At 32.5% G+C, this 22,290-nt stretch overlaps 5 protein-coding genes across 6 annotated transcripts in view; 1 reads left to right on the top strand and 4 right to left on the bottom strand.

Annotated features, from left to right (window-relative positions):
• Nucleotides 1–10,476, bottom strand: part of LOC124446954 (dynein axonemal heavy chain 2-like) — a 37,002-nt gene extending 26,526 nt beyond the window's left edge. Inside the window, 27 exon segments of the mRNA XM_046997843.1 lie at nucleotides 137–290; nucleotides 418–711; nucleotides 897–1,103; nucleotides 1,341–1,497; nucleotides 1,747–1,947; nucleotides 2,037–2,132; nucleotides 2,214–2,329; nucleotides 2,403–2,531; nucleotides 2,657–2,827; nucleotides 3,042–3,146; nucleotides 3,255–3,389; nucleotides 3,472–3,628; nucleotides 4,009–4,155; nucleotides 4,308–4,387; nucleotides 4,684–4,740; nucleotides 5,040–5,117; nucleotides 5,192–5,374; nucleotides 5,620–5,749; nucleotides 6,317–6,345; nucleotides 6,420–6,596; nucleotides 6,685–6,792; nucleotides 6,955–7,092; nucleotides 7,574–7,765; nucleotides 7,844–8,082; nucleotides 8,885–9,049; nucleotides 9,243–9,588; nucleotides 10,047–10,476. Of these exon segments, the coding sequence (XP_046853799.1) occupies nucleotides 137–290; nucleotides 418–711; nucleotides 897–1,103; nucleotides 1,341–1,497; nucleotides 1,747–1,947; nucleotides 2,037–2,132; nucleotides 2,214–2,329; nucleotides 2,403–2,531; nucleotides 2,657–2,827; nucleotides 3,042–3,146; nucleotides 3,255–3,389; nucleotides 3,472–3,628; nucleotides 4,009–4,155; nucleotides 4,308–4,387; nucleotides 4,684–4,740; nucleotides 5,040–5,117; nucleotides 5,192–5,374; nucleotides 5,620–5,749; nucleotides 6,317–6,345; nucleotides 6,420–6,596; nucleotides 6,685–6,792; nucleotides 6,955–7,092; nucleotides 7,574–7,765; nucleotides 7,844–8,082; nucleotides 8,885–9,049; nucleotides 9,243–9,588; nucleotides 10,047–10,265 (4,210 nt within the window). The 5' untranslated portion in view covers nucleotides 10,266–10,476.
• Nucleotides 10,477–10,781: 305 nt separating this feature from the next.
• Nucleotides 10,782–15,068, bottom strand: LOC124446957 (arginine and glutamate-rich protein 1-like). Its single transcript, XM_046997848.1, has 4 exons — nucleotides 14,674–15,068; nucleotides 14,220–14,445; nucleotides 13,038–13,121; nucleotides 10,782–11,146 (listed from the first exon to the last, which is right to left on the bottom strand). Exons 1-4 carry the CDS (start codon nucleotides 14,955–14,957, stop codon nucleotides 10,973–10,975), a joined length of 768 nt encoding a protein of 255 aa, XP_046853804.1. The 5' UTR covers nucleotides 14,958–15,068; the 3' UTR covers nucleotides 10,782–10,972.
• Nucleotides 15,069–15,454: 386 nt separating this feature from the next.
• On the bottom strand, nucleotides 15,455–17,464 carry LOC124446288 (neurocalcin-delta B-like). Its single transcript, XM_046997125.1, has 3 exons — nucleotides 17,120–17,464; nucleotides 16,657–16,905; nucleotides 15,455–16,125 (listed from the first exon to the last, which is right to left on the bottom strand). Exons 2-3 carry the CDS (start codon nucleotides 16,895–16,897, stop codon nucleotides 15,797–15,799), a joined length of 570 nt encoding a protein of 189 aa, XP_046853081.1. The 5' UTR covers nucleotides 16,898–16,905; nucleotides 17,120–17,464; the 3' UTR covers nucleotides 15,455–15,796.
• Nucleotides 17,465–18,053: 589 nt separating this feature from the next.
• LOC124445463 (probable phosphatase phospho2) lies at nucleotides 18,054–19,186 on the top strand. Of its 2 annotated transcripts, XM_046996189.1 has the most exons (2): nucleotides 18,054–18,210; nucleotides 18,429–19,186. In XM_046996189.1, exon 2 carries the CDS (start codon nucleotides 18,485–18,487, stop codon nucleotides 19,076–19,078), a length of 594 nt encoding a protein of 197 aa, XP_046852145.1. In that variant the 5' UTR covers nucleotides 18,054–18,210; nucleotides 18,429–18,484; the 3' UTR covers nucleotides 19,079–19,186. The 2 variants fall into 2 exon arrangements, with proteins under 2 accessions (XP_046852145.1, XP_046852144.1); XM_046996188.1 differs by lacking the exon at nucleotides 18,054–18,210 and having other exon boundaries at nucleotides 18,339–19,186.
• LOC124445462 lies at nucleotides 19,081–21,993 on the bottom strand. Its single transcript, XM_046996187.1, has 3 exons — nucleotides 21,323–21,993; nucleotides 20,766–20,828; nucleotides 19,081–19,492 (listed from the first exon to the last, which is right to left on the bottom strand). The coding sequence occupies exons 1-3, from the start codon at nucleotides 21,926–21,928 to the stop codon at nucleotides 19,313–19,315; spliced, it is 849 nt and encodes a 282-aa protein (XP_046852143.1). The 5' UTR covers nucleotides 21,929–21,993; the 3' UTR covers nucleotides 19,081–19,312.
• Nucleotides 21,994–22,290: the final 297 nt, after the last annotated feature.

Here is a 22,290-nt window from a genome sequence, read left to right as displayed (position 1 = left end):
GTAAACGGACTAAAGTTTCTACATTAACGGTTAAGCTTTATGTTGTACTTGTTTGCAGTTCACACAGAGGCACGTACTTAATTGCCTTCGTCCCAATTGCATGATGGGAAGATAGAAATTGAAAGTCACGTGATACCTTGTTCATCAAACGGTTTCTGAATGTTTTCTTTAATTTGCGTCCAATGTCGATTTCGCATGGCTGGATTTTTTAAATCTTGAATTAATGGCATCGTACGTTTAAATTGTTCGATTCGACCTTTGATGGAATCACATATATCCCAATTACGATCCTAGATCAAGACAAGAATACTTTGATTTATGAATGAATTATAAAAAAAATAAACTAGTTCCATTCTTCATGGTATAATGATTACATTCACAACAAAAAACAAAATGGGATTCCTTTGCAGTTCGTACCTTTACTTCCCTGATTACTTTATTAAGTTTTTTTAGCTGCACTTGCGCAGTTGATTCCATTTCTTCCGTGATCAAATCAACGAACTGTCCGGTTTTCCAGGAATCCCACAATTTCTCCCATTCCTTGGTAATTTGCCAAATTTGGTCAAGATGTTCCAAGTCCTTCTCAATTTGTTGAAGTTCTTTTGAGGAGGGTTGTTCAATTTTAAATATGCTCAATCCTCTTCTTAACTTCGATTCTTGTTCTTTCAAATTGCTAACATTTGTCTTGTAATCATGAACATCTTCCAGAGCCTAGGAAAATATCAATATCAATATCAATATCAGCAATATCAATATCAATATCAATATCAGCAATATCAATATCAATATCAATATCAATATCAGCAATATCAATATCAGCAATATATACCAGAAAAAATGTCAATTGAAAATTACTGTAATGATTACTTGTTATTACCAATATGCAACTGACTTACCTTATTAGTAGAAATATCACTACTGAATGGACCTCGGTTACGAAATTCGTCGAGAAGTATTGAAACAGTTTTCTTGAATTCATCGGCAGAAAAAAGTAAGCCTGATTTAAATTTCTCCTTACTTTTCTTCAGCATAATTTCACTATTGATTATACATTGCTGAAATGCATTCCACTCACTATTCAAATCATCCAATACTTTTTGGATCTAATAATCAAAGAATAAGATAGAATCGGGATATAAAAATAGCAGTAGCGGATAGTTGTGCACACAACCTTCAATAATACATAAATTACAATAAAAACCTGTGAGCTTAAGTTCATATGAAAAGTGCTTGTTATATGAAGTACACGTCTGAATAAGTGCTTGGTATATGAAGTACAAGTCCTCAATCCTAAAAATGATATCCGAAATGATTTCGTAATAAAGACCACGTAAATATACCTCTGGTGAAATAGAAACTTCATACTTCTCCAAAATGGCAAATTGTTGGTGTAACGGAGGAAATCTTGCTTCAATTTTACTAAGATCAGTTTGCAGTAGTTCCAACAAAGAAAGACTTTCACCAAGTTGATCTAAAGTCTCGGGTGGTGTACTTAATCTAAATAAATGTTCACAGAATTAAATGTACAGACAACACTCTTCAAATATTACAATCTTAAAAGTTGTAAGGATAAACATTATTTCTAACAAATGGTTCAACGGTTGGCTTTACGTTGATTTTCACATTTATTTCAAAAGAATGGTTTGAATTTTGAAATTTCTATGTATACACATAGTTGCTGTCTTTATAACTCCGTATTGGAAAGTTATCGTATAGAAGAACACACTGACACAATGATGAACTTACTTCTTACTGTTTTCCTTCAGAAATTTGTCTAACTCTAAAAGTTTGCTGCTCGCCATTTCATTCAAAAGAGTTGTAAATTTATTTTGCCATTCATTGCAATGGCTCAGCAACGAAAATTTCAAGGGCGAACAATCCAAAAGCACAAACTCAATATTGAAAACGGTCTCTTCCTTCTGCACATTATTCGCTAATTCAGTGTATCTGAATAATAAACAATAAAAAACAACATTGACGTTAAGTTCTGTACAAATCATTCCATGATTTTTATTGTGTATAAAGTATATCCTTACCTAGCAATGTCGGCATCAAATGAAGATACCTGTGGATTGAGTCTTTGGTACCGTCGAATAAAGGCATCTTTTTGAATCTCCCAAATCTCCCGATAGCTAAATGTGAATCGAATCATGGGCAAAATGCATGATACATCATATTTTATCAACATACTATATCAATAATCTCCAACACACCTGTCCCAAGTACCAAGATATGACTGTAGATGTGACGCATTAGTAGACATTCCAATGTTCACACTTGTCTGAATTTTCTTGATTTCCTCATCTTTCGATAACAAAGCATGAATAGGCTACGACAATTAAGAGAAAAACGCATGACAATAAATATTTGAAGTCATATGGATGGACTTTAAAACAACATACAGGTCTTGTTGATCTCTTTTTCGTCAAAAGTCCAGGTAAACGTTGAAACACAGCAAGACAATCGGACAAATGTGTCGCAGTATCATTTACTATACTTGCAAGCTTCGATAATGTTGGCAAAAATTCCACCTTAAAAAAGATTTTCAAATGTCAGCTAATAGACAATCTATATAAGTTAGCTCTATGAGGTTTGGCAACATTGCTTGAACACATGAATAGTTTTAATGGTAGCTAAATAAGGAACACAGTCTTACTTTATCTCCTTCAAGGATTACTTTAACTCTGAATAAAGGATTTGGAGAGTTTTTTCCATCACCGTTAATGGCTCGGGATAATTCTTGAAGTGACCACTTCAGATTGAGACGAAAAGCCTCTTCAACCATGCGGTCCATCTTTTCAGTGTAACGAATCCAATGAGTCTGAACCTATCGGTGAAATCAGATAAAAAGATCATCGACCCAAGATTATTATACTTCCTATTGTTCCGATGCAATAGCATTACACGATGAACAAAGTAGAAAGCAATGTTGCATATTTTTTTGACAGGAAAATATATGGCAAAGGAATTCTTGATTTTTAAGTCCCTTTAAAACTAACAAGAATAATCAACATATGATGTATGTAAACACGTTTATTTACCTCAGGTCCATCGTTTTTAAAGACGATATAAACTTGTTTCATCGTCGATACAATTTCAGCATGAATTTCTTTAAGTCTTGTCATTACAATATCACGGTGAATTTTCTTTTAAAAACATCCGATGAAGATAAAGTTAAGAAAATCGTGGTTACTTCAGAGTTCAAGACGAAGTAGTAAATACAGTCAGTTCTGTTTCAATATAGGTAGGTATACCTGGACATCCTCAAAATCTAGATTATCATAAACACGTTTATCATCGATAGCGACCAGCAACATTTCACTAATCTTTATACAATTCTTGGATATCATCAAATTTGCATTTTTGTATTCATCCACGATTGCTTGAACCTTTAATGTCATTCATAAAAAATTTCTATTTTCATTTATCGTTGATGAATTGCATTTGTCGTTTATGTACAATTAAAATCACCTTGTTCGAATTCTGTCTGCATTCTCCAATAAAGAAATCAGAAATTCCTTTACTCGCCCAGGTAAGTTTAGTCAACCCAGGATGGATCTTTCGGTCGAGAAATCGAATTCGTTCACGGAACAATGCTCTTTCTTCAGAGGATAATGCTGCAATTATTCTGTAAAAAAAAGATAAGAGCATTTCAATCCAATATTGACTTGCCCATAAAGATAAACCAATTGAAATCAATCAAATTTGGCTTAGATTTCGATGGCTACTTGTTGCCTAGCCATGTCAGTATTTTTTAATAAGCTCCGTTACCTTAGTTATTTTAAATGAGAGATATTTGAAAGTGTGTTCCATTAAACGCTAATCACATATTTGCTTTTGCTAAAAATTGTTTGGTTTATGAGTATTTTGCAGGGATAATGCACCCTTCCTACACCTGCCTAAATCCATCCCTGTTGACACAACGTGTGAATGATATGAGTTTCATTCCTGTTTGTAATGACTATTTACTTCTAGCAATAAAGACAAAAATAAAGACAAAAATAAAACCTGTTGTAGTCTCGAACAACCAGAAGAACGTTTTCGCGAAGAACTCTTAAATCTTCTTTCTTTTGATAAAGGTCAGCAACGTAATGTGGCGTCTCGAACATCAATTGTTCCCAATAGTTGATTTCATTCAGTAGTTTTAACAAATTCCTGTAAAGATTTATGGGTATAACAACATAGTGAGAGTATACGTAAAGAACGAATCTTTCGTTACTAACCCTAAAAAACAATAACAATAAAAAATAAAACTCTCCGTAAGTATTTGTAAAATACAAAACACATAACGTCTTGAGTTGCTATACCTGTCAAAACGCACATCCAACATTCCTGTTTTTTCTTGACTTCGACACATAAGCGGAGTGTCCAATAATTTAACAGTGTCCTAGAAGTGAAAATGAATAAACACCATTCAAATTAATTGGAACATTAGAGTATACGTAGCTCAATTGTTTTACGCAAATTTACCTTCAAAACAAAGAAATATCGTTGTCACAAGGAGTTTCAACAACGACATTTCAACAACGACGGTAAAATCCACAACAATATACAAGAATAGTGAATTGACAGATAATGCAATGTGACTCACAATGTATAGACTAACTTCGGTGCTTATTTAAATACGGTGCGAGTTAAAGAGAGACACACGCTGATTTATAAAAGGAAATGCAGTAAACATACTTTATCGACAGTCATTGTCCATTCATTAAATGTCTTCCTCACAAACTCATCCAACGCCTATAAATCAAAAATCACCATCATTGTTCCTTCAGTTTAAACCATTGAAATGAAAATAAATTTATACCTTATTCATTACGCTCATTTCAATGGATATAAATCAATGGAGCAATTCAGATTTAGTTAAACGTTTTTTTAAAAGAAAAATTGTGTTCTACAAATGTTGATTTTCAATCAGTAAAATTCTGCAACTTCTTACAGAATTCAATTGTCTTTCTTGTCATACGAGTATTCAAGGTTCATAAACAGCTGTAATATATTTTATGTATGAGCATCAAATTATTTTGGGAGGTCTATACCTGAGCAAGTTGATGGTACTGCGCACGAATTTCATCACCAGAGCCAATTCGCGGAAGAAATACTGCATTGTTTAATACCTAGTAAAAGAACAGTTCATAGTTTACACAAACAGCGAATTTCTTGAACACAAAATCTGACAAAATAGAAATACCATCATTTGTCTATCGATACGTTTTTTTAACATCCTTGCCCAGTTAGCAATACCAGCATATTTAGGATGCATTGGTGGAAGATCTTGTGCTTTATTATTGAATTCCTTCTTTACGGTATTCAATTCTTCATTAAAAAGTTGAAACACTTCCACTGTTTTCTTATCAATAGTTCGACGAATTGCCTTATCGTAGAAAAATTAAAAAAAGAAATAGCTCTAGATCAAAAGTTATTTTTACTTAACCATGCAACTTGTTTTTAGTTGAGAAATCGTGAAACTTATGATAAACGACCCACTATAAGGTACAATGCGTCGTTACGAACAAATTTAGCTGCGTAAGTAGATTATCTGGCTCGTTATTCCACATAAATGCTTAGGTTGTCAACTTTGAAATTTTGAGAAATAGACAAAGTTTGTCGAAGCAATACCTCTCTAGCAGATAAATGATGAAATACATCCAGAATATCAACACCTTCTTCAACTCGACTCATACTTTCAAACGCTGAAGATATGACATTCTGAACCATCACTTCTAAATCTTTTACACCTGAACGAAACCTGTTCAAAGCGAAATATTATATAAACAAAGTGATTAAAAACATCTATGTTTTCCTCAAGATAGTCTCGTTGAATGTGGAAACAAATAAAGCCTTAGCTGCGTATTTGTGTTTATACTAAAACGTTACGACTATAAATTTAAATGATTGACAACATAACCAAGTACGTTGATTGGTCTAGAGCTGTGTTTGCATCAGCCTGTGCGATGCACATCTAAGCTCAACCAATCAGATCAATCAAAACAATCTATCAGTCAAAGAGAATTTAAATATCGATCATGATTACAATTTAGAGGAAAGATTAAAATGTTTACTTTAAATTTGTCTGTTTCGAATTATTGTTGTTTCATAAAAGAAATAAAAGATTTTTTCGTGTTTGCACTGGCTTATGCAAACCTCGGAGACGTTTGTGAGAACTCTCGAGCAGGTGCAACCCTCGACCTTCGGTCTCGAGCTTGCACTGATCTGCTTTCGAGTTCTCCCAAAGGTTTCTTTGGTTTGCATAGGCCTGTGCAAACACAGTGAACATCTTTTATTTCTTAAATAATACATAAATAAAAAAAAATACCTGTTATAATCATCATGCCAAGTTGTAGCCTGAAAAATATAAACTTTCAATAAACAATTCCAAACATTGAAACGAGAAAAAAACAGACATCATCCTTGTGCACCTTAACATCTAATATTGTTCTTCTAACGTCCTTCAAAATTTGCAAGTTCTTTTCAAACGTAGCTTCAATCTCCAACAAACTACGTACAATATCTGGACCACGAATTCCACGGAAACACGGAAGTGAAGTTTTTGGACCTTCATACCTCCGAGCAAAATGCATCTGACCTTCACACACCTAGATTAGTATGAGTATTTCACAAAGGTGAGTTTCAACATAGAATCAAGCAGTGCATACAAACACATGGAGCGTTGATGAAACTCACCTCAATCAAATCTTTGCATCTTTGAAGGAAAGCATCGACTTGGGCAAAAATACTGGTCTGGTCAAGAATCCAACCATGAGATGAACATCTTATATGAACACGACTTATCTATATGAGAAAGATTCTTATATTACTAGTATGTTTTACATAGAAAGCATCATATTATCCAAGCAAATACACCCAATTCATAATTTTCACAGTTTAATTGGGAGCATTTAAAGAGCAACCCATCATGATTAATCAGTTTAAAAAGTACATGGTTTTATTTACCATAGCATATGTCTCCTTCCACGATTCACAGCAAGTTATACTTTCCCTTAAGGCATTAAGACTAGTTTGTATACGACCTTCAAAAATATCGTCCAAACAAATGGTATTGGTGCAACGTTTGATGATTTCGTTGCTCACCTAGAATAAAAATTCAGCGAATGTTGTAGATTTTGGAGGAAAGACTATGGTGGGATTGAAATAAAAACAAGTGTGCGATATTCGTGCTTTTTAAAGGGTAAACGACAGGTTTATGAATATGAATCATAATGGCCTAAACAATACATGAAATAGCTATTACGTACAGCTATAGTAGATGAAAATATGTCAATTAAAGGATCCGCATAGTGAAAAAAGAGCTACTTCATTAAGGTGTTTTAAAATATCTAAGTAGACATGAAAAAACAGTAAAACGTTAAAATATATGCAGTACGTATAAAAATAATATAATTTTATGAACAATTTGTAACTGTAAAAACCATCGCTCAAAACGACTGAAACTACTTCTACCTATATACGGAATGTTGCATATGATGTCGTCAAATATTTCCACTTATCAAGAAAAAATATAAAGATCGTATAAAATATACACGATGTATAGTAGATTAGAATGTATTTCTACCTTCCTCAGGAGAGTCGTCAATCTTTCTCGACTTTTATAATGTTCAGAATTCATCCAAATGATCCTAATAAGACTGAGAAGTTTTGGTAGCAATGCAGGGATATTTTTAGGCCGAGCTTCAGCGAGTTCTTTGCATGGCTCCTCCAGGGTAGATAAAAACTTTAGATTGCTTTGAGCTTGAGCTGATCCATCCTGGAAAAATTAATAACGTCATGAACTCGCTGAAGAACTATATCGAGGGACAGTTGCGCTGTAAAAACAATTTATAACCTGAATGAGCTTGGACAATTTCATGAATGGAGCAAGATACGATGATTTTGCTGTTTGTAAAATTTTTTGGATTTGTTTCACTCCAGGTTTATCAAGCTGATCACTAATACCAGACAAATCTACACATCTACTGTTCCAAAATTGAATTTCCTCCAGTGGTCCAGATGTTTCAGATGTTTCATAAGCATCTTGACTGTTCAAAACTTCCTTTATTTGACGAGTCCAGTGAATCATCGCAGCTAAAATAAATAAGGAGATTTATTTTTCGTGAGTTCAATTTCTTATTCCGGTTGTCATTAAAAATACCGTAAATAAGTGTCCGAAGTCTGCAATTTTCAATAGATCACTTGATGAAAAGGAGTAAAATAAATATTTACCCCCAAAAGAGCTAATGGAAAAGCCTTCTTCCCATAAAACAGTGTTTTCAGTATCACTTCCGCAAAACAACAAAACTTATGAGGAAAATGACGGCTTGGAGCCTTGGAAAGACGTTTTTCTTTACATTTTTCAAAGTCCTGCAGAAATCTTTACAAATTCATGACATAATTACTTTTTCTGTCTCCTAGAATATCTAAGTACAAAAAATGGTGAGAAAGTGGTCGAAACAATGGTCAATGATAAAGCAAAGCTTGCTCCCAAATCTCCAGAGAGCTTTGGATAGAATCTTATAGGATTATATCGTAAGATCTTACGTACGTAAAATGCCGATAGGATTCTGTATAAGATCTTGTTTAAGATTTTTCTAAAGATTTCTAACAGGAAAATTTTTTTATTCAATATGAAAGTTAAAATGCAACTATAAAATGAGTAATGTACGTATGCAAACCAAAAACTCAAGCTTCTTCTAAGAAAACAAAGTAGAAAATTAAATGATTCAACAAAGTTCGACGAACTTTACGTGATGTATGCTAAACACTGTTGCTTTCTCTAAGTCAGATGAAGTACCAAAGAAATAGCACTGAAATATATTCATTTTATTGATTACATGCAAGACCATGGCTGAAAATGTAAATCAAATCTTTGGTAAATGTAAATACAAACCTTCTAGTCGTTGAACATACTCTTTACTCTTGGCAGCCTGCTCGACTGTGAAACTATTATTTTCATTAGGAATATATAAGACAGTCTTTCCTTGCATTTTGTATCTTGCATCAGTAAGAGATGCCATGAAACGATGTAAGTGTCCACAAAAATCATTTTTTATGCCTGATGTTAAGGTTAAGGTAAACTTGTCAAACAAACATGAAAATCAACATTTATCTACAATGTATCTAACATTCAAACAAACAATCTTACAGACTAATTCACTGACTCAAAAATGTTTATGATAGCCTTAACGTTTGGAAGTCCTTGGCAACAAATTTTCTGTCAAATGTAAAAAACTTCATAACAAAGATACTGATAGGCCATGATCTATTTCCAAAAATTAATGGTGCATATACATTAGTCATAATTCTCAACAAACTTTCAATATGATTTCCTTTGATTGTGCCAAACTGTAGTTTCCTGGCAATATTATCTTTTGTAATCATGACACCTTGTTGTCGAATCAAATATGACATTTCATCTGTTTTAAAAGCAGGTGGTTGAGTATTGATGTGAAAACCAGTATTTGGATCAACATAAGCAATAAGAACAGTCAAGTTGGTATTTTTTAAAAATTGCACTATCATTTCATCATGTTCAGCAGTCCACATGTCAGGTTTTAGTTTGCTCAAAGTTACTCTTCTTTTAAGTAAAGGTACCTGAAAAACATGTATGTTGCATATATGACAAGACTTTCCAAAGGAAATGTTTTAAGTTCTAAAAACATTATGCATTTCATAAACTTTCAGATCATACTAATCATAAAAAGTTTAAATTTGAAAACATGTTCATAATTTAACTGTTCAAGAGTGACCATTTTTATGTTACATTTCCCCAGTACAATAAAGGGAACAAAAATGGAGGTCACTCATTGAAATTTTTACTGTGATTACCACATTGGCGGCAATACAATGGCATTTCTTAGTTTCTAACCCTTCTGCTAGCTAATCACAGCCAGTAATCTTATCAAGTATAACACATCAAGGTGATTTTTTTATTTTATACTGTCACATTGTCACTGCTATACTCCTCCTACGCATATCTAACTATTATAAAGATCAAAATAATGGTTTAATAATAATAGTTAGAAAAGAAAAAAATTTGTAATACAACGTACCATCTCAAAAACATCAGTCAAATCTGTTGTTTCCTCTCCATTAAGGCCAGTATTTTTCATGCTATTATCTGACCTTAACCCGGCTGAGTCTGCCAATCCAAAATTTGTTGCCTGGGCTGTATCCTGTCCAAGCTTATTTCGCTCGCTATCTTCAGAATGTTCAACTTGAGCGACATCATCTGATGCAAGAGCTGGGCTACTTCCCGCTATCTCAGCCATGTCTCGTTAAAGCTACCATAAGTCCACGACCAACTAACTGTCGGGCTACATTCGCTCAATGTTTGGGTAAATTTAATGTTAACTTTCACGTTCAACTAAAAGTTTTAGTATCCATAACTGCCAAACAATAAACAGCAATTTTCCTTAAGTTATCCGTCAAGAGAAATTCTACCAGTCGTAGTTTTCATTTTCGGAGTTTCCCACTGTTGTGAGGATGGCGCGCGTCACCATAACTACGAGAAAACGCTGTACACAGCGTACCCAAAACTTAAGTTGTGCAATGCCATAAAAAATTATTTTTTGAGATAAAATGAAATCCTTCAATGGATAAAACGCAAAAAACCCTTGCCTTTAAATAATAAAATTATAGAAAAACATGTGACTAATAAAAGCGCTTTTGATTTTTAACGATGGCTGTGATTGAGGGATTCAAAAGGTTAGGGGGTATATCACATGGGACACGAGGGAATAATATTATGTGAATTCTATAAAGCAGCGCCAAAATAACAACAAGAATAACTTAATGATCATTTTCATTTCTGTCAATAAGCAATTTTCATTTGACACACAAACATACATATATTATATACATTTTTGTAATAAAACTAAAAGAAAAGAAAATAAATATAATACCTGGGGTTTAGTTACTCAAACTGTGCAACAAAAACAGACGTGCCTAAATTGGAATTATATCAACTAGCTTTTGCCTAAAAACCATCTTTCGATTTTAACGCAAAACTCAATTTGGGCCTAGCATTTTTTGTTTTATTCAGAATCACTTCTTGAGCCCATTTTTCCTGTTTTTTCATTTCCTGTTCGGCAACGCGTTTTTGCTCAATCAACTTTCGTCTTTCTTCCACCATTGCTAAACGTTCTTCTGCCTATAAACAGTAAATTCAAGTATTGCTTATTTAGTTACAAAAAAACAACAGTCATTTAAACGGCAAAGACTGACTTCATTCGTTACCAAAGGGCAATTTCAAATGGCAATTTATGTTCACGTTTTACAATGACCATAAATTGACATCTTTGTAACGAAATATAATAACATCAACTGAACTGTTGTGAAATGAAAATACTATTGTAAAGCAATAAGAATTATGAGAAAATGAAAAAGTAAAACATTAATTTCTTTAGCTATTGGTACAAGGAAAATACACATTTTACAAATGTGTTAATTTTTTACGCCATCTGTTACAGACTTTCTTCTTGCCGCAATTTCAGATTCGTATAACCTAATTATTGAGATTAGGAACAAGCGAACGAGGTGCTGTAAAACACCTCGCATTACATGAACACCTGAATTTAAGTTTTTTTCATCAAACCTTTGCGCGAGCTACTACTTATTGAGCCAGGCGTATGACATAACATCTTCCGATTGCTTTATACTGTCGTTTGTACCTTTATTTATAACAAAATCAAGTATCCTGATCAGTTTGGGAGATGAAATTGGTTAACAAAGAACTATCTTATGTTTTAAGCATGCGTCATAGTTTACTGTCAGCCTACTGTAATAGTTTTCAATAACTGACTTTCGTCAAACATTTACCTAATGTCTAACAATTTCTCCACTTTTGTATTTTCCTACAACTAACAGTTTGGTTTCCCCACCGTCAACTCAACCTGTTAGTTTCACTCAAATACAAATCTGTTTGTTGTTTTGCCTAATGATCAATTCACAGCGATCGCTAATACTATGGCTCTTGAAAGAGCTATCAATTGCTTAAGTTTGGCTCAAGTTAACTTACTTTGACAGGCTGCCTTAAAACAACACACAGTTAACGTTCATATTAATATGGCAGCCAGCTGTAATTGCTTCCTTAACTGGTTTCACATCAAACCAGTGTAAACACTACTAGCACAATCTGACTGAAATTGCTTCTCTATTGCAAACCTAAACATTCCTTTGTGCTTATTGTCCAATAATACTTTTTCAGCCAAGTCAAGAACTTCTAATACGACAGCTGCAGCTTGTTTTTCAAATGTTTTCATACTAACCAAGAGGTATTTCAACACAAGGAAAATAGAGCTTTGAGATAATATTACTGTCAAATTTGTCATATCTTTAACAATGAGAAATTGAGTTCTGATATGATTCAATTGTTCGCACATAAAAAAGATTTAGCTTAGACAACATCTGAACTTGAACCTTCTTGATTAATCCTCCCTTCAATCTGCTAACCTAACAACCATTGCAGTCAAGTCAAATCTTTTAAAAACAGCATCTTTTCTGAAGCTTCAATTTTAGCCTTTGTTAGTTAGCTTGGTATCTTAACATGTACATGGAGTGATGGATTAATTTCAAAGATGCAAGTTTAAATATTGTCTAAGCTACCTGTGATTATAAATATGTCAGAATTCAATTTCTTGATTCTTTGACGATGGTTTTGTAAACTATAATTAATGCTTAATGTTCAAGTTGATCATGTGAAAAATGTTTATAGCAAAAATATTTACTAATGTACATACGTACTATAATGTACACACACACTATAATGTACATACATACTATAATGTGCATACATACTACAATGTGAATACGTACTATAATGTGAATACACACTATAATGAGAATACGAACTATAATGTACTTATATACTATAATGTGAATACACACTATAATGTGAATACGTACTATAATGTACATACATACTATAATGTGCATACGTACTATAATGTACAAACATACTATAATGGGCATACATGTAAGACTAAAGCAAATTACTCAAATCAATAGGAAAATTAATCAAAAAAATAAAATACACAACTCACCAAAGTATGTCTCATTTCTTCAATTTCTGAATTTTTTGATTCAATAGTTTTTTCCAACCGTTCTCTTTCTTTTCTTTCTTGCTCCTAAATTTTGTTTAAAAATGCAAATGTTGTGAAAAATCATATTGTATTATTTCTTCCATGTCTTCACTAATGACAAAAATGTGAACATAACAGTTCAGTGTGAATTATAATGTTTGTACCTTTGTTGATATAATCAACAAGAAAGAAACATACCAACATTTATAAACTGCTTTAGCAGAATAGTTAGCAAGGAAGCAATTGTTAAAGTTTGAAGCAAAACAATAGTCCATATGCAAATTAACGGTGTGCAATGTGCAATTTGCACATCATTTTACCTAAAATGAAAACAATTGCACATCACTTTTTCAAACGATGTGCAAAAATCAGCGGTTTTAACAAAAACACTGTCGTAAATCATATGAATTTGTTCACATTTGAAAATATTAATTTAGCAATTAGCGCTGTATAATAATTAACGTAATATCGATTTGATTATGCCTATAAAAAAACACTTTTGTCAAAAAAATTGCACATCGTTTTTTCTGAACTAAATCACACACTGCAATAGTGAAAGTATTTGAACACTTTACCTGTATCTGAAAATAACTTATTTTTAATGTTTATGAAAGTCCAACATGCTACCACAACTTTATGCTTTAAGCAAATGGTTAACAAATAATGATCTAAAACTTTCTTTAAACAAGGATAACCAACTTATCTGCTGCCTTCAAGTTTGTTTTTTAGAACAAAATCTGTTCTTTTAGTTTAGTTTGTGTCAGACTCACCAATCCAAAAGGTAATAAAAAATGTCTTCACAATTCAAAGACTTTTGAAGACGTGTTTCCCTGCACTGTTTACTTCAGAATAAATTTTCAAAACAAAGCTATAACAAAAGTTACTGTTGAATAAATAAATAGATTAGCACCTTTATTCAAACAAGGTCATGCCTTATAATTGCAACAAGATTTATTTCCATTTATGTAGTTCAATACTCTACACTAAAAACACAACTGACAACTAAAACATTTAATATGTAATAAAATTATAGAAGATACTTAACATGACAGTAGCTTCACCTGTTAGCAGCAATTGATTTCAATAGAAATCAAGTACTGGTGATAATTAATAAAAAAAAAGCCAAAGAATCTGAAGACATACCTCCTTTTTCTGCTGAAATTCTTGTTCTTCAGATCTCTTTTTCTCAAATTCTTCAAGTATTTGCTTTTCCATAACAGACTTTGCTTCTTCCACCCTTCGAAGCACTTCTTGCTCAATTTCATCTTTACGTTTTGCCAACTCTTCTTCAACACGTTTTGCAACCATTTCTTCTACTTTTTTCGCAACTTCTTCTTCAACAATCATTTTTTGACGTTCCGCAGCACGGCTTTCATAAAACCAAACACAAGAATAAAAAAACAGCTGTACCTATTTTGAACATGAACTATAAACCAAAATCTAAACTTATTCAAACTTAAACTAAATTTTCGTGTTAATAACAATTTATTCAATCAGTACCAAATCATCAAAACAATTCATTTATAAACTAAAACTTATTTCAATGTCAAATTATCGCCTCCTGAATGAAATTGAAGTAGAAAATTTAATTACTTACAGTTTGCGTTGTTTTTCCATTTCCTCAAGCTTACTGCTTTCATCTCTTTTATCAACCTTCTTAACAGTCCTACCAAATCTATCTACACTGGGTGAGCGTGTTTTAGAGCGTCTACTTCGTTTACGTCTGTAACTGCTTGGAACGGGTGAAGTCGATCGCCTTTTCACTGGTGACCGGCTTTTACTTCGACTTCTACGTCGATAACTTTTATCCTTTTTGCTTTTTCGACGAGGTGAAGCACTTCTGCTTCTTGAACGAGATTCAGAATGCTTACTTCGTGGCATTTTGAAATAAAAACAACCTATCTGTCTTGAAAAACAGTAAAGATTGTGAATTGGACCAGATGAAATGAAATATTTGTGTATTTACTGTATTTCGCATATCGTTTCACACGCAATGCATGCTGGGTAGAATATAAAACAAACATGGCCAGTCCACTGGGCAGTTCTGTGCCCATATAGTGCCAGTGTATCATTTGTATGTGCAGTGATCTCGTGTGAGTGACTCCACGTAAGATATACTGCATAAAAAACTTGAACAGGTTTCTATGGCGCCTATGATCAAATACAACAAAGCATGATACAAATGCAATATTTTACGATATAGTTTATGCACTGGGATAGTAAAACAATAACGCATTTTTCTGTTTTCAATGCACAATTCGCGTTGCTGATACTGACGGAAAATCTCCTTTTTTGCTTTCATTGTTGGCAAACATGTGCATGACAATTTTAGCAGGGTGACAATCTCAGCCACACCAGTATATATTATTCACTCATTCTCCAGAAAGATATCAAAATTTATTAATTTTTTGTCATGATATGATACAATGTTATGATCGCAATCTAGGTAAGAAATTACTTTCAGGTAAGTTAAAATGGGCAAAATAATCATCAAGAAAGTTATAAATAAAATTTCTTCCATCCTCTTATTATCTCAAAATAACATAGACGTCTATTCGTTGTGGCTACAGGTCCTTGCCTTTGTACTTGAATTCAATTTCGTGAAAAACAAAAACTAGAATTGGTAGTGGCTAAATATGCATAACAGTCCGCCAATCTTAAGACATGAGACAGCAAATGGCCAATTTGATCGTCCAAAAACTTTTTAATATTCCTCGAAATCAGTATAATTTTCGAGTTTTAGCTTCATTCAGCATCAGAGAAAGTACTGAATCCTGTTTTGCTGCTTCTGAAAATTCGCCAAATGATAAAACACCATCCTGATTTTTGTCAAAGTTTTTGAAGACTCTGTCAGTTCTAATATCTGACAAATTATAAGCTTTGCGATTCTGGCTCAACACTTTGTCGACAGAGCGTACAATTAATTCCATTTCTTTTTTAGTGATAAAACCATTACCGTCAACATCATAAACTTTGAAAGCCCACTCAAGCTTCTCCTCTGCCGAGCCTCTAGTCGTTACAGAGAGCGAGACCATAAATTCCCTGAAGTCTTAAGAGATAATAAAAAGAAATACTGCTATTGTATTTTTATTAACAGAATTGCCACTTTAATAGAATGGTTTTAAATATGCACACATGAAAACAAGGAGGCAGACATTTTTCTACAAAACAAAATAACTGTTTTTTTCACCAACGTTTTATCCACGACATGTAGTTGTAGGAGATCCAAGTATAGAAAAAAATATTTCATTCCTTTCAATTCAATCAATCCAAAATTGGCAACGATACTTCTTTTAGTGAAATGAATTCATCATTTTAAAATGAATTTAAAACTAGCCGCTCATTACTTAAAGTCTTAAAGTATATTGCTTCGTAAACGTTGAAGTAGCATTTCAGGTTGACTTAAACAACTGCAAGGAAACAAGTTTAACGAAATGAGACTTAAAGTGTTCTACTTGTTGTAAAATTTTTATGTCGAATAGAAAAAATTTAGGTGAAGTTTCGAAGTTTATGACCGTTAAAGCATGTAGATTATTTTGTTGACATGTATTAAATTTGGGAAACGCTCTCTTAGTCTTACCAATTTTGCCATCTGAATTTCCGTCAAACGTTCGAAATATATGATCTGCAAATTCTCTAGCATCACCTTTCGAGAAAAAACTTTGATACATGCTTTCAAATTGTGACTTTGAAATGAATCCATCTGGATATTCCCGGATGAATTTTTGATACCATTTTTTCAACTCTTTTTCTTCAAACTTCGTTCGATTCAAAAGGTGAATAAGTTGATGGGGATCCATTTTACTTTGTTTCTTGCCCATCTTCAGTTCTTTATGAAATAATAAGACGAAGTCAGGCTGTGGCTGGTGTGGCAACGAATTTGAATATTTAAATCCATTCTGTTCATTGGGACAACGAACAAACTGAGAATTTTAGAGAAATAGTAACAGCAAGTGATGCAACAATAGACATCGAAGTTCAATTATGACATTTGCATACAGAAGGCTAGCAACGCGGTAAATAAAATACACAGTAATGATTACCTCCGTTAAATTTTCTTTTATTTCAACGTCACCTTCTAAAAGCACTTGATTTCTGTCTGTCCACTTTTAACTATTGGCAAAACTGAAATTCATATTCATTTTAATCATGTGCTACACTGTCAGTAAAAACGAGTTATCTTTTTCGAACATCCAACTAATGAATAATGCTCCAAATTATAACACATCAGCCATCAGGTTACCACCTTCTCCACTACATCATTTGTTCAAACTAAGCTTGGAAAGCTCACGGATTATTGTTCAAATAGAATAACTTATTCTTCTAGTTAAAACTTCAATGCGTCTATTACTCCGATTTCAATGTATCAGCTTTCGTTGATGAATTGATTTCAATTATAATTTTCAGCTGTTGAGCGGCGCCATTCAACGAATCACTAATCAATTCAGTTGAAACAATATCGAACTGATGTACATTAAATTAGAAAATATTATCAATCAAAACATAACTTTCCATGACGAAGCTGTCGCGGCCAATGCATATTACATTCATGAACCTGAGCCGAAATGTTTTGACGATGAAAGAAATAAAGGAATTGTAAAAAGTTTATTTCTGCATGGTTTGTTCGAACAAAAATATCGAACTCGTGCAATCTGAAAATTTTCAGTAGTTTCAATGAGTTTTTGTAAATTTATAAAAACATATTTTCTTGAAGCTAGGAATTTACATTTGCAAACCACTTTTACTCAGTTTAATTATAAAAAATTACCAAACTTGTAGTATGTAACGAATTATTAATAATAAACAAGAAAGCATGACTGAACTTCAAACTTTTAAACAGATGAACAAAAATCACATATAATAAAAACCATTACAATTCAAGCCTTTTGAAATTAATTTATTGTATATTCATCCACACGTTACAAGGATTAATAATTCATTGTGAATGACAGCAATCGATGAGCCAGAAAATATTGTTTGGCATGTGATCATGCATTGAAATACTCTTATTCCAATCTCTCCCTCCTTCCCATGACACACAAATTATAACGTTTTGTTCAACGGATGATGAATATTTGTGGCCTTTCAAACAAATTTTACGACAATATTCGTAATCGTTGACGAAAAATTGACGGTAATTCAGCAATGACTAAAATTTTAAATTTGTAATCATAATTGTATAATTGATTGTAATCACTTCAGTTCTGCAGAGATCTGTGAGTGACCTTAACAGACCATATTTGATGATTGCTCAACCATTGATGAACAGAACCATTTTGCATTTGAACTAATTAAAGAGCGAAATGGCGTCCATCAACCTCTTAATAGTATTTGATTTTGATCACACTATAGTTGATGGTAACACCGATACATGGATCACACAACTATGGGAAGACTCTAAAAAACTCATGAAAAACAGAGATTTATGTTGGACTGACCGAATGGCAAACGTATTCAGTATTTTACACGAAAAACAATTTACTAAGGAGGATTTTGTTGGCTGCCTTCAAACGTTACCATTTACTGAAGGGATGAGAGAACTTCTCGATTTTATCAAAGCTCAGAACATTGAATGCATTATAATTTCGGATTCTAACTCTTTTTTTATTCATTGTATATTAGAATATGGTAATGTTTTAAACTGTGTACAAAAAGTGTACACAAATCCAGCCAAATGGACAGAATCTCAACTATTAACTATTCACCATTATCACTCTCACAATTGTAAGCAATGCCCACCAAATTTATGTAAAGGTGATGTACTAACTAGACATACAAAGAATAGTGATCATGATGAAAAAACTGTTCTTTATGTTGGTGATGGTAAGAATGATTTTTGTCCAGCTTTAAGCATGAAGGAATGTGATTTTATATTTCCTCGAAAAGGATACAGTTTATTGAAATTACTTGACGAGAACATGCAAAGAGTAGCTCCAACAGTGGTGCCTTGGACTAATGGTTTGGATATTTTAGATATGCTTAAAAATATTTTAAGTATCTGAGATTGTAGTAAAACATTTTAAGATTTGTTATTAACAATTTCTACTTCATATAATTTTGTATTAAGTACAATTTTACTTCCCTAATAATACAAATGAAATGCAAAACTATTTTATGGCAATATAGTCATAGTAAGACTAAACACAAATGATGATGATGACAATGATAATGTTGACATATTTTTCATAACTGCCTTCTTGCCAATCACATATTGACATACCGGAATTACAAACATTTCACCCTTTTTCTTTATAAAAGCTAGCAACAGTTATCAAAGTAAAAAGAAACATTGCAAGGTCCGTAAGAAATTCGAGAGTTCCTAACATGAGTCTTTTGCAGACTTCCAGAACTTTGGATGAAACTCCAGCCAACTGCAATCCTAGCAACCAGATTTTAATATGCTTTCCTGGCATGACCTTGAAAAAAATTATAGAAATACCAATGAGTTAGTTTGCTCATAGGTTTAGTTTATTGTTTCATTAATTTCATTGCTAAAACAAATGTGCCGTAAGGCAAGTATTTTATGCTAGTGCATTGTTTCTATCATATTATTTTTCATATCATTTTTCATATCATTTTGTTTCATATCATTTTGTTTCATATCATATTGTTACAGGATATGATGGTATAATTGCTATCAATCGTTGATTAAAATTGATTTAATTCATTATATTTTAATGCAAGCAACAGTTCTTATCACCGTTGGACAACACAAATGCATTATGACCTTGTTCATTGGCTAAAAATGCACCTACCAGCAAAAAATTTTGGGGTTGTTAAAACTAGGTGTGATTTTTTAATTTGGTCAAATCGTTCTCTTGACATGCCAGTTATAAGTTAGCTTTCAATGAACCTTGTCCATCATTGTTTGAAGTCTGGGTCATCCAAAGAAGTGGGTCAGGGTGCATAATTATTTTTATATATTGCATTGACAAATCCCTTGCATGACGTCACAAGAATTAGTCAATGCAGACACTTCTGATGATGCATAAGGTCCATTAAAAAGACATTTTTCGCCAACCATAAAAACAGAACGATTTGATCAAATCAAAAAAATTTTTTCAGTGATAAACTTAAAGTCACATTTTAAATTTAATATTGCAAACATAAAATTTGGCAGGAAGGGCCACTTGGATCAGTTACTGTATACATAAATTGACTGTGAAAAAAGTTACCTTCGGATAGACAAATATTTCTACGTATGAGAGAAGGAAACTTTCAGTTTTTGACAGAAGAAATTGCATGATTTGTTTAACTTTGAGTGTTGATACGCATAGACCAATTACTTAGTTCTTTTCAAACATGTAAAATGTGAGGAAAAAACACAAAATAGTTTCTCAAAAAAATTTTAAAAGGATTTTTATAAATGAGAAATCAATTAAATGATGTTAACGATGTTGCACAGGAGACCTTTTTGAGATCTGGAAAGCTAATCAGTGCAAGCCAGAGACCAAAGGTCTAACATGTAATCAAGCTCAGATCGGTTTGCACTGGCTAATACAAAGCTATACCATATACCACTTCAGAACACTTTTTATTGCTTTTACAACACTAAAATGCTAAATAATTATAAATCTGGTTACAGGATAAAGCTAAAAGTTGTAAAATCTAAGTTTTTGTTATCTGCTTAAGTCTTTGAGAGGACATCAAAAACCTTTTATGTACACCCAAAATTGCTTAATAATTTACCTTTCGCAGTGACGTTAAAGACAAACATATTTCCAAAATGCAAAACAGTCCAAAAAATGAAAACTGAAAAAGAAATGCAAATAATTAAAAACAATGTCATTAAGACCATTAAACAAGTAACAGCAATTAAACAAAAAAGATAGTTTTAAAGAGATGAGCATACTGAATCTCGTCATTGATTGGTTGTTTACTATGTTTAAATCAAGCATTTGAAACATATTAAATTTGCAAAGAAATGTAAAAATAACACCAGGAATTTCAGTTTTAGAGTTAACAAAATAAAAATATCTAAACTCCAACTCCTAAATTAAACAAACACAATTCTAGCTCAAATGACATTTCAAAGTTAGTCGCACAAACTTTCAATATATATTTTTCAAAATCTAAAAATCATCATTCTAAGATTTCCCAGCACGTTTTCACAATATCCAAAATGACTTTGTACAGTTCTTGATTCAAGAATGCTTGATTCAAACACGTCAACGTTAAGCTGTGTATAATTATTCTTAAGTACTTATCAAAATATAATTCAAACTTCAGTCAGAAAACCTCACAACCTCCTTTCTAAAGAATCCTTTATGAATGTATAGCATCTCAGCTACGACAAAAAGAGAAGATTGAACTGTTAAACATAACATAGCAAATATAATAACGACAAAACTCCGCAAGTTTGAAGTTTCATAATGAATTTCTTTGGAAGATTCATTTTCTTTCTGCAAGTTTCTTGTTTCATTTACAACATGATTATTATCTTGGTAATTCATGATAGAATTTGAAGAGCATTTATTAGCTAAGATTTCTTTGTTTGTCTTATTTTCATTACGATGTTTCTCACTTTCTTTGTTTTTATGCAAAAAATATTTGGGAAAATTCTCATTTTGATAGACCCCATCAACTTCATGAAGTGATTCAGATTGTTGAGGTGCACTTTCCTTAACTCCAATGGTTAGATCGACTTCCAGAGCACTGTCGTCCATTTTCGAATTCCCGATATTCTCTGATGAGCAGTCACTAGTTTTATCACAAGCATCTTCACTGTGAGATACGTTTTCTTTTAAAAAGCCAGTAAGTTTTTTAAGTCTTTCGTCCGCATTTTGTAAAATCTTTCGTCGACGAAGTTCGCGTCTTCTAGTCAACTCAATGCTTCGAGTAGTGGCATCCATCTTGTAATGAGCACTTTGAGCGATGTACTGATGTATTGCGATGTGCACTATAGGTACAATATGAGGATATGGGTACAATATGGTACATTACCTTACAATTTGAAAATATCAAATAAAAATTTATACAAGCTGTCTATATCAGTTCAGATTGTGGAATATAAGATAATAAGTCATATAACTTTAGTAATATACAATTTTTATTTTCACTGTTATTATGCTATTGGTGTAAAATGGTATAAAAGGATTATGTAAATAAAATTTAATGATATCACTCAAAATTTGGTGGGTATAGGTACTGGCTGACGGATACTGGGTAGTAGTATTAATACAGTAAATGATAAAAAAGAATTCAGAAAAAATGT

The sequence above is a fragment of the Xenia sp. Carnegie-2017 genome, unplaced genomic scaffold, assembly GCF_021976095.1.
Source record: "Xenia sp. Carnegie-2017 unplaced genomic scaffold, XeniaSp_v1 HiC_scaffold_22, whole genome shotgun sequence".
In the NCBI taxonomy this organism is placed as follows: Eukaryota; Metazoa; Cnidaria; class Anthozoa; order Malacalcyonacea; family Xeniidae; genus Xenia; species Xenia sp. Carnegie-2017.
Note: the sequence above shows the minus strand (reverse complement) of the source record. Positions and strands in the feature narration are given on the sequence as shown.